This window comes from Scomber scombrus, chromosome 24 (assembly GCF_963691925.1).
Source record: "Scomber scombrus chromosome 24, fScoSco1.1, whole genome shotgun sequence".
In the NCBI taxonomy this organism is placed as follows: Eukaryota; Metazoa; Chordata; class Actinopteri; order Scombriformes; family Scombridae; genus Scomber; species Scomber scombrus.
In genome coordinates, this window is record NC_084993.1 from 8,669,026 (window position 1) to 8,680,997 (window position 11,972).

Genomic DNA, 11,972 nt, shown 5'->3' on the forward strand with positions numbered 1-11,972 from the left:
ATTATGAGGAAGTCACCTTGGTCAGGAGGTGAGAAGGCTTTCCAGCTATGCTTTTCAGAATGAGCGAGGTTTCTCGGTCCAGATAGGAGTGCTTGGGGGTGAAGAGAGGAGAGGGGATATATGTGTATAAAAAAAAGGAGAGCAGAGGAACAGACAAAAATATAGAAAAAAGTCAAGTGCCAGATGATTCTTTGGAGGCTTATTAATCGCAGGTGTTTTTGATCTTTTTTTTGTATAAAAGAAGCGTGGAAGCGAGAGAAGGTTCCATAAATGGAGCGCTCAGCAGTTGTGGTTGTCATTAGCTGCAGCTGTGGGTAAAGAAGCAATGATTGTGAGAAGTATTTGAGATATGTACAGAGCAGAGTGTTTGAATACGTATACGTACAGTACCAGTCAAAAGTTTGGACACACTTTCTCATTGATTTGAATGGGAAAGTGTGTCCAAATTTTTGACTGGTACTGTGTACTGAGAAATTTGGCTCACTACAAAACCTTTGGTCTACAGCTACTTTCACACACATCCTCTCATTCACAACATACACACTTTTATGCTCATGGTAACATGTGCATGCATTACAGACAAACTAAAGGCTGCACAACTGTGGGAAAAAAAAGTTAATTCAGTCGATTAAACATTTATCCTGCAAATTGGTTCATTGGTAAAATAATTGTGAAATAATTGTAAAAGTGTCTTAATTTTATCATAACTGTACATAGTTCGAAGTTACACTTTCAATGATCAACCGTGCAACCTTACATGGGCAAAATGTCTACACGCATGCATGCACACACACAAGCTGACACACATGCACTTACAGTGGCCCGATCCACTTCACCCTCTCGTGTGGCAAAGTCAAGCTGCCGCCTGGATGTCTTACCGTGGGCCCGTCGCAGTGTGACATGCTGGGGGAAAATCAGGAGGTGCAGGCAAGGCGTGTGCGTGGATAGAGACCACAGATAAAGGAAAGGATGCAAACACAGATAAAGTAAACACATGCAGAGGGACAGGGGGACATGCGATTATGTTATTTGTTTTACACGTAAACCTTTACTTCTGAGCTAAAATTCTGCTCCACTCACCTTTTCTTGCTTTCTTATGCAGCTTACTATATCTTGCCTCATTTTTTTTTTTTTTTAACATTTTCCCTCTCCTACAAGTCACCTAAACATACATATGTGCTACGTGCTGTATATTTGGTTAAAATTATAAGGGGATTTTACATTTGTTAGAGTGCCAAGATGCTTAGTGAGTGATTAAAGGCATTTAAAAAAAAAGAAGAAGGTAGATGTAAACATTGTAATCCAAGTCACACTTAGGAGCCTTATAGGAGATTACAATGTATTCATGAGCACACCATCCAATGCATAATACACGGGCCGTATTGTGCATTGAGTCTCCATACACTTAAAGCATGCAGTTTCTTTCAAAACGTCATGCTGTGTGGGTAAACATGCAGGATCAGGGCCGGATTGAGGTCAATTCAGCTGATTCTAAGAGAAATAACTTTTTAAAGACCTGAGAATGATTACTTTGTTGTTAAAAAGTGAAGCGCAGGACTAAACTGAACCTGAATTGACCCCAAACCTGATTCACACACATTTCACTTACCAATACATGTGGAAATGTACACAGTCTGTGGCTCACACACGCACTCTCTCTCTCTTTAGCTGATAATACTATGTCTGTGTGTGTAACTCAGTATCAGTGCTAGTCATACCTCTGTGCTGGTCTGGTTTTGTCCTTGTGTGCTCGGGCTGCTCCTGCCCTCCGCCTCTCCTCCTGCCATCACTTTATCAATGTCCAGGGAGTCCATACTGGACGCTGAGGCACATGCTGAGTTTACACTGGACCGCTGGGACGGGGCTTCCTGCTCGCTGACGGCACCCACTGACCCCGTCCTCCGGTGCTGCTGCTGCTGACCGCCTCCGGACGACCCCGACGATGGCCGCCGGAGCGTGGAGGAGGAGTAAGAAGACGAGGAGGAGGAGGAAGAGGAGGATGTCTGGCGGGCCGCTTCGTCCATGCTGAGAGAGGCCTTCTCCAGCTGAGAGGTGATGTCATCCAGGGAGATGTTGGAGGCCGCGGGACGGGCGCTGGCGCTGGCGCCTCGCACCGTGTTGGCCGGCGATGCTCGGGTGCTGCTACTGGTGCTTCCTGTTGGTGCAGTTCAACATTTACATCTCAGGTAGAGGATTCTTTTCAGAGAAAATACATTTCTTAACATCAACACTGAATCCACAACATGTTCCAGTTGGATTTCAGGTGTTGTCTTACATGTCTCATCAATATTTTATCACAGGGATTAGGTTTGCTAATAAATACCATAAATAAATTATACTGAGGCAAAAATTTTCGGTCAGCACTTGTGTTTGCTAAAGACTACATTTCCCATAAAGCTGTTACTTCTTGTTGCAAACAGGATGCTGCTAATTGCCCCCTCCTTCCTCTTCTGTGTTATAACTCTGAATGGGTTTGTTTTCTCTTTGGCTTTACAGAAGAGGACCAACATGTTGGAAGAGGTTTTTGTCCTTCATCAGCCTTTTACTGCTTCCGCCCCCTACCACCAGACATTCCGTGTGCTCCAGGAGAAGAGTGACCTCTTCCTGTTTTATTGCATGAAGCGACCCTCCTTTGTGTGGCAGAGCAAGTCCAAGTACAGCGGTTGGTTCTTTACAACAGCTTTATTTGCTCACAACAATTATTTTAATATGTATGATGATGGTGCAGTAATTCTTTTACTGATATTCAATGGGACTACCTCCACTGCTTCCACCTCCACTGGTGCCTGTGTGTTTGGTGCTGGCACTGCGTCCCCCGGGGCCACGCTTGCTCTGGCTGCGTGACGTAGAGTTTGGTTTGGAAATGGTATTGAGCTCCTGTTCGATAGAGCACAAGTCAGCCATCAGGGCATCCAGGTCCACTGTGTCTCCTTGGTTCAACGCCTCTGTATGAAGCAAAGATAAAAGGTAGAGGAAGAACAAAGAGCGGGGTAGGGCAGAGCAGGGAGGGGGGGTTAATGATTTCATTATGTTTGCTATACGGTGTTGTTTTTGTCCTGATCTGAACAGTGGGAATGAGATGAGTGAGGTCTCACCGTTTATGTTGTACATGGAGAAGCGGTAGGAGAAGTTGGCCATGTTTGTCTCCTGCCTGAGTGGAGGCTTCTGCAGTGTTTTCTGGGGCTTGCCATCATCCAAACTCTACAAACACACACATTCACAGGCAAAACATGAGGTGCATATATGCAAAAAATCGCACACACATTCTGACATTATAGTCAAGGCACATGATCTAAGCAACTATATCTGCCTGATAGACTCCTGAGTCTCTCTCTCTCTCCCACACACACACACACACACACACACACACACACACACACACACACACACACACACACACACACACACACACACACACACACACACACACACACACACACACACACACACACACACACACACACACACACACACACACACAGTAGTGGTGGGAGGGGAGTTGCTAGGATACAGTATAGGGAGACAGGATTAGCAGTGTTAAGGTTGCTATGGATACAGCCCCTTCCCTTTTTCTGCTCTTCTACCTGTGTGAGTCTGTGTTACAAAGCATCCCAAAGTGTGTGTGTGTGTGTGTGTATACATGTGTGAGCTTTAACCTGTGTGAGCTTGTCCAGCTCTCCTAGCCAGTCTCCAAACATCTTGTCCAGGTCCTGGTCCTCCTTATCGCTGTCCTCCTCCGCTCCATGGTCCAGCTCGTCATCTGATACCTGCTCCATCTGCACACACAGAGAAACAGCAACCGTGAAATTGTCAGCTGAATTGACACATGTACACACATTCACACACTATCAGATCACACCCACACAGCAGGAGAGAAAAGGAGAGAGAGAGAGGAAAAAAAAAAAAAAAACACTTCAGCTCAGCTCATGCCAACCTCACTGCCTGTTACCATGACAACCGCTCGTGCACCCCTAGTGGGCATCCTGTGCAGTCTCATCGGCAGAATGCCCTGTAGTGTCTCATGCGCCCTTCACCACTGACACACCCAACACCTCTTCTTCCATTGAAGGGAGTGGGGAGCTTTTGGAAGGAAATAGGAGCGGATAACCTTCCCTGGGCCGGCAGATGAGCCAATATCAAAGAACCAGTTGGTGCTTTTCTGATCCATAAATCAGATCACTATACCAGTAACATACAAATAGAGAAGATATCAATAAAACCACACTGAACAACACTAGCAGGTGGTATTAATAGCTATATGTAGCGAGTAGCAAGTTGGATGTGAGGGCCCAGCTGTGCTCTGTCAAAGGTGATGACGGAGCTCCCTCTATTGGACACAAAGGAAAGTGCTGCAACTGCAACATGAAGCCTGATGGATTCAATTCCAGCAGCTCATATCCTATTAAAAAACGCCTCAATATTGACATGTTACAGGAGTAGAACAACTTAATCCTTCTGGACATACTTCAATGATAAGATATGACCAATTATCACATATATTTAGGAAAATTCACTGCTTTTCAACTCATAGCCTTTAAAAACATGACAAGATACTTTAATTCTGCATCAAGTCATGTAGTATTCAGTTATAATGAAATGTCCTTCATAAAAGTTACAAAAGCAAACAACCTAACCCTTTTGAGTGTATACAAGGACACTTAATAGTAGACTAAACTGTAGAGAGAAAAACAAGAAAGTCAAGGAGACAGTGAGGATAACAGATAAGATTAAAATGAGTCTTTACAGTCTTAAGCAATATGTACAGTTGCATTCATGTGTGCTGCTCACGTAGATTTCCATTTCTTATCATTTCTAGGTCAACTGGCCGGTCTGACTGTTTAGACAATCTGATACGACCCCAACCTGGATAATGAATAAGCAGGCACACACATGCCAGCCAGCATTGACTAAGAATGTTGTCTAATCTGGTGATTCATGCGTCAAATGCAAGGAAAGCGTGGTCGAGCACAGGAGGAGTCACACCTGGGATGTCTGGTCTTATTCCAGAGAGCTGCAGAGTGAACACAGGCAAACGCACACACACACACTCATTTACCACACCCTTATAGTGTGCCCCTGCTTTGGTACAGTCCAGTGCCTCGCAGTACGAGCCAGTCAGATGGAATCGTCACAGGTAATCCCATTGATGTTTTCAAGGGGGTGTCACTCCCTCCTGTTATCCACGCTGTGTGGTGTTAGTCACTAGCAGGGACTGTACCAAACCAGGATTAACCCCTGTGATGACCCCTGTTCTTTAGAAACATCTGTGCGTGTCTAAACCTTTATGGGCACACAGAACGATCGGTAGCAATCTAGAAGTCATGCTTTGTTATTGCGAGGTAATAAAACAGACAGTAGGTGAGAGGCAATAAAACAGGCTGCGGTTAGCAAAGCAAACAGGAATATGATAGCAGTTCCACTGAAAATCGGTCAACTGAACACAAACACACACACACAGTGGTAGGAGGGGTGCTTGTTTCGGATCAGAAGCGGTTACATTCCAGACAGCACACGTGTTCTCCTTCTTAAAGTCACCGTAAGTGCTGCATGTACAAATATACTCCCCTCTGTAGCCCAAACCCTCCATCCCCATTCCAGTCTTTGTGTCTCTACAGACAAGCCAAAGGTGCCACTGCTATATAGCTATATATATATGTGTGTGTGTGTGTGTGTGTGTGTGTGTGTGTGTGTGTGTCTGCATTACAGTGTTGATGATGGATAGTTTCCTGCTTTGGCCGTTCATCAAATATATAACAACTTGTCATCTTGTCAAGGACAATGGCATCTCAGTATGTAAACAAAAACAAGTCTGCTAAATCCTTGTGAGTACGTGTGTGTGTGAAATTACATCTTTGCTCTCATTAACATGTGGGGGAGTCAGAACAGGAAATGGCCAGGATGTGCAGAATTCCTAATTTCCCACATGGCCCCATTTCTTGGCAGGATATCTCCAGCTGTCCTTCAGTTCATCCATACGACTAATGGGAGAGGGGGGGGGGGTCGCTTGTGGGTTGAAGGTTGGTTAGGTTGACCCAGTGGTTAACCAGAAAAATGACAAAAATATATGCCATTGTTTAAGTGTCATCCTCCACCACTAAAGAATCACTTGTCTTTTTGGCTACCCTCAGACTATTTGGGGGTTCCCCAGCATGAATACCCCCTGCTGTAAGGCATGACGTCATGGCTGGCTGGAGGCAAACAGGAAGAGGAAACGGCTAAAAATCAAATGAGCCTGCATTGTGTCAGCATATATTCTCTGAGCTGCTTTCATATGTAAATACACGAGAGAGAGAGAGAGAGAGAGAGAGAGAGAGAGCGAGAGAGAGAGAGAGAGAGAGAGAGAGCGAGTCGCACTGCAGGACACTTTTAACAGCTGTGTTTAAACAGCGATGAGCCTGCGGTCCTGCACATATACTGCAGTTATACACATGAATTTGCAGGTTGCTGTGGATGCATAATATTTCTAACTGTGAGAAGACTTCAAATGAAAATAGAAAAATGACAAACACGCACGATAAAAGAAAAAGCACGGTGAAAATAACTCTGCTGGTGTCATTCTAATGGAATCAAGAGCCTCAATGGCAGATGCTGCTGCAGGTTTAAGTGAATTACCACAAGGGCCCTGCTTTTAAGCTTATGGAGCATGACCTGAGAAACAGACAGGAATGGGAGGAAGCTCTTTGTGTGTGAGTGTGTGTGTGTGTGTGTGTGTGTGTGTGTGTGTGTGTGTGTGTGTGTGTGTGTGTGTGTGTGTGTGTGTGTGTGTGTGTGTGTGTGTGTCATTGCAAACCAAACAACAGCCATGACCCTTATTTTTTTCCCCTCCTCCTGATACCACAGGGTTCCTCCCTCTTGTCTAAGCATGACCGGCACTCATCTGTCTCCTGTGACTGTATTGGTGGCTCAGAGGTCTAGCGTGAAAGGTCAAAGGTCAGAGGTCTTCCCCAGTGGAGTATCTCTCTGCAGCCCTTTTCTCTCTCTGTCTCTCTCCGTCCCTCATAAACACTAGTTCAAAGCTGATGCCGCAGTGCCGGCAAAGGCAGATGAGGAGTGCAGAGAAGGAGGAAAGGAGGAAGATGAAAAGTGGGTTCTGGGAAAATTGGATCTCTGTACAGCGAGCATCCGGTGCTGAGGAGGATGAAGAGGTGGAGGAGGAGGACATGTCTATCTTTAGACTAAGTCGTTCATATCAGAGTGTCATGAGGATTGGAAACGAGAGCGGTGTGAAGACTAGATGTTAAGTCGCTCATAAAAAGAGGAGAATAGAAGACTTTTCCATAGTTTGCGCTCATTATAGCAAACTCTGAGACAATTGCTAACCTACTGAATAAGAATAAAAATAGCACATTTTCAAGTGGCTACAGACATATCAGACCTAAATCATGCAAAGAAGTCATAGAAGTTCCTAAAAACATGATTATAGTCTATAGAAAGTAGGTCAGTGATTGAGAATGAGTACCATCACTTGAGGCTAGAAAACAAACCGCCATATTGGCTCAAAAGTGAACTCTCTGACTTCTTGTCACCATTTCTCGTCACACGACTTGAGATAACAGACGCTGCCCGTGGGCCATTTTTGCGTCGAACGCGACAAACAAATGAAGTCGTTGCAGACTGCAGGCAAGCCTTCGGGTTAGTGACAGAGACGTTTGAAGTTCATTAGATTGTATCAGTTCTTGTAGGGGAATACACTCTCAGTAATTGACCCGTGCTAAATATTTGGGACCGACTCCAGCTCCGCGGCCACCGTCTTTGTCTTTGGGTTGGGAGGAAACCGGAGTGCCTGGAGGAAACTCATGAAAACATGATGAGAACGTAAACACGTCCTGTATCTAACAGGCCCTGTATCTACTTGCTGTGTGGTGACAGTGAGAAAAAAACAGGCAGAAAGGAAAGAAAGACAAGCAAGTATTTGGGTGTGACAGACAGAAAAAAGGGAGACATGACATCATAGGGTCAGATTAGGTCTCCGTGGCTTGCTATGCCTTAATTCAGTTTGCATGATGGGGACAGAGAGCTGTTGTTCATTTGGTTCACATTAAACTGAATCTTGGGTGGATGCACACAGCTGCTGCGATAGGTTTCGGGTAAGTTTACAAGTACTGTAATATTTTCTACTTACAAGTAGATTCCACCCTCCTTCAACATTACATCAACCCAAACACACTCAAAAAAAGCACTTTTCAGGGCGGTTCTCTTTCTACCCAGTTTTTCCTCTATTCATTAAAAAGTAACCTCCTATGTGTGTGTGTGTGCGTGTCAAAGTTCTGCTCTTTTTTCCATATTATTCAAATGAATGTTTGAATCTGGTTCACCGGACTGACTTGCAATCATTTTTCTGACGACAAACAAAGCGGCTAACTGAATCTACAAAGAGAAAGGATGACAGGTCGGTGACGGCTGCTCTGTTCCCCGTCGACATTCAAATGATGAACTGCTCCCAACATTTGAGTTACAAATGAATCCTTTCATATTTCAATCACACAGGAAGTAGGAGGGCAGGGAAGTGGACCAAAGCTGTGATGACCAAGTGGGTGTTTCCTTCGAGCGCTGCTAAAATACACTATTCTCGGACCAAATACTCCACCTAGTCATGTTCTCTGCGTATGAGAGCGTCAGTCCTTTGGCTCTCTTCTCCTCCTCGGAAAAACTGAATTACACACCGAACTCCAAAACTCCCTTCCCCCTCACAGCTCTCGCCCTTTTCTTTCCGACTGTCATCATAAAAAGATAATTATACACAAATATCTTGACACCTCTCTTCTAAAAATATTCTCGACGCATCATTTCATCGCACCGAAGCGAAGGAAAAACTGAAAAGGTGAGTGTGCGTGGAGTCAGACAAACAGCAGGACACTTCTAGAAACTCAATGAACTCTTATGGGTCTTGGCTGCGAATAGAAAGTGGGAATTCTTGAGAGTTTAGTGGGACACACGAACGCTCACGCTGGCTCTCCGGGGACAGATGCAGACAAAGCTCAAACAGAACTAAAACATTTAGCATACCCGTGGCTGGGAATAGCTCCAGACGCAGTCATTAGTAAAGGGCCAACACGCTCTAAAACGCTGCTGAATTACTCTGGGGAAAATGTGTGTGAGAAACAACCGAGAGGGAACGGTGCATGTGGATGACTTTGAGAGGAAGTGAGGTGATTATGTATGTTTATAGGGTCAAATGGTAAAAGTACATAAGCGCTGCATCTATTTGACCCTTTGCAGAAGGTAAAGATTTCTCACAGCTGTATAATATCCTTCAATAACAGAGCTGCTTTATGTTCCAGTGCTGTTAAGTATAAATACCAGTAAAAATCTTCTTGTAAATTCCCTGGTGACAGCTTCCCATTTAAAATCCAGCTGTCTAGTGGCTCCAGAGGCTGCTGCTTGATTTGAATAAACAAATGAATGTTCTCATATGCTGTATAATATTTCACACGACCATCCGTATTTATGGTAATCTTTCAAAGTTAGCTTTGCCCCTGCCCTAAATGTGATGTGAAGAAACAGAAGCATATGAAGCAAAATACTCAACTAACCATCTGCTGTGCTCTAAAAAAAAAACAACACAAAATGCATAAATCACATAACCTCTTCTCTCTTCCTGACCTCCTTTCTTTCCTTCTCTCTTTCACACATGAACGCATCATCTGGTGTGAACTGTGCCTCTGGCCTGACAGACTGTGAATCACCTATTACAAATACATGTGTCTGATTGTCATCACAGCCTTCATGGCCTATAAACGCATAAAAACACATTGAAGTGCCAACATATAATATAATATATAATTGATGTCACACGGAAGCCGTTACGTCTAATATACAGTTTAAAGCCCGTCTTGTGATCTTGTTTATGGCAGGAAGGTGCCTGACAGGGATGAACAAAGCATTTATTGCTGCTGTCTAATGCTTCCTTTAAATGTCCTTTTAAATATAAAACAGATACAATCTCAGAATTGTTATTTCAAGGCTCCTGTTTTGAGCAAAGTCTGCGGTTGTTTGCTCATTTCCGCTCCAATCCCTCCTTCCCTCCCTTGCCTTGCCTTTTTCCTTGTTGACTCCCTCCCTCTCTCCACACACAGCCCGCTGAGAGGAGCATGCGAGACCAGAAAGTAACGTCACGCCATCAGAGTCAAACAGACGTGTGTTAGTTACAAGTGGAAAGCGGAAACTGGCTAAAAAGAAGTCTTTGAACAAGGGAGCGGCTAGTGAGCTAACATCTAACTGGGTGTGGTTTGCTTGTCAACCTCAATTGACCTGCAGTGGCCACGGATGTCTGACTCTAAAAATGACATAATACTGTGTGTGTGTGTGTGTGTGTGTGTGTGTGTGTGTGTGTGTGTGTGTGTTTACTGTTGTTCCTCCTGCAACAAGAAACACTTAAGTGCTCTATGGCACAGCAAAAATGACATATTACCTATTTCCCCTCAACCTTTCTACTTAGGTGTTCATGACAGCAAAACCAAAGATTTTGATAGGATAATTAAATACAGAATGTAAATATAACACTTTTTGTACAGATAATACTACATATCTTGTTACTGCATTGGATTCTGGTCAGTTGAAGCTGGTGTCTGGCTGCTTTCCTCCTCCTCCTCTCTAATGGATTTCTTCTGGTATATTCACCCATAGAAAGAGCTAAATGGAAACTCTATAGCTCTGTAATTTTGACACATTCTGAGACGTTTGAACTGTCTCCTTAGAAACCGCTCTGCAAAGACATGAGCGTTGGCCATAAGTAAGAAAAATCCAGCACCACACAACAAAACAGGTCCACAAATGCGATCATTAACATTATACTTTCTGGTTAGGTTTTGCACTTTAACCACAAACGTTTTCCGTGTAATTGGTCAAAAAAGTAATTGATAGCAGACTGTGGTGAAAGTTGGCGACTACAAGATAAATGGTGTATAATTGTTTGAGTGGCTCTTAGTGAGAAAAAGGCTGGAGGTTGTCCGAGAAGATATAGTTTGATAATTATAGATAGAAATACATATATTTATAAAAAAATATTTCTTTACTGGGTTACAGTAAATGTCTTATTTCTGTTGGCTGGTCACAACAACATCATTTAAATATGAAATTTCTGTGAACCAAAGGGGTTGCACCAAAAAAGGGTGTGACATATATTGTTTATGATGATTTTATTATGATATTTACAACACTCACATATCATATTGAATTATATATTTATAATCTCTGTTTACTCATGTACTCCACAGTGACAAGAAATCTGGCCTCATAATGAAAGTAAAACTGCTGCCAGCTTTGCTTTGGGGGGGTTAATCAGCACCCCCAGACAGAAAATGCCAACATAACAGCTACTTTATCTTCTGCAGAATACGAGTCTATTCTGACGTAATTGTGTTTTCCAGTATTTCTTCATGAATATTAAGAAATATATCAGTACCATGATATAATCTTAAGAAAATGTTGCCCACCCCTTTGCCAAAGCATGGCAGCTTTAATGTTAATGTTTACTTATACATAGCCAGCTCTATCCTGCTGATTTATAAACAAAACAAAGTTGACACATGTCAAATAAAAGAGGAGAGAGAGCATTACAACAGGGAGGGACTGATGGGGGAAGAGAGATGAGATGTGTAGCAGGCCAGAAAGGGAGGAGGGAGTGATGGATAGGTACAATAATGGAGGGAGGGAGCCGGCTATTGGGTTGTGAATAAATGGGAGGGCCTGATGGCCAAAACAACAGCTCCAGTGTCATTAGTCAAGTGCGACCAACAGCCTGCAAGCAGAGGTGGAACTCAAACACAAACACACAACACTAGCTCACTCAAGCGTGGCGTGACACAGTGAGCCACTGTGGCTTACACAGCCAATTAGGAAGTGGCCGAGAAAAAAGAGATGAGGGACAAGAGGGGAGAAAGATGAGGAGGATGTCGGAGGCGGCTGGAAAGGGAGTCGGGAGGGTGATGAGGATGGAGACAGAGAGAGGAAGAGCAGGAGAAACAGAGACG

The 11,972-nt window shown here is 43.8% G+C and overlaps 1 protein-coding gene across 4 annotated transcripts in view; it reads right to left on the reverse strand.

Annotated features, from left to right (window-relative positions):
* Positions 1–11,972, reverse strand: part of raph1b (Ras association (RalGDS/AF-6) and pleckstrin homology domains 1b) — a 39,766-nt gene that overhangs the window by 12,210 nt on the left and 15,584 nt on the right. Inside the window, exons 3-8 of one of the 4 annotated variants that reach the window (XM_062414693.1) lie at positions 3,657–3,778; positions 3,096–3,201; positions 2,760–2,945; positions 1,719–2,155; positions 817–903; positions 17–91 (exon numbers count right to left, since the gene is read on the reverse strand). In XM_062414693.1, the coding sequence (XP_062270677.1) occupies positions 17–91; positions 817–903; positions 1,719–2,155; positions 2,760–2,945; positions 3,096–3,201; positions 3,657–3,776 (1,011 nt within the window). In that variant the 5' untranslated portion in view covers positions 3,777–3,778. The remainder of the gene's footprint in view (positions 1–16; positions 92–816; positions 904–1,718; positions 2,156–2,759; positions 2,946–3,095; positions 3,202–3,656; positions 3,779–11,972) is intronic. The other 3 variants (XM_062414694.1, XM_062414692.1, XM_062414695.1) reach the window with 3 other exon arrangements.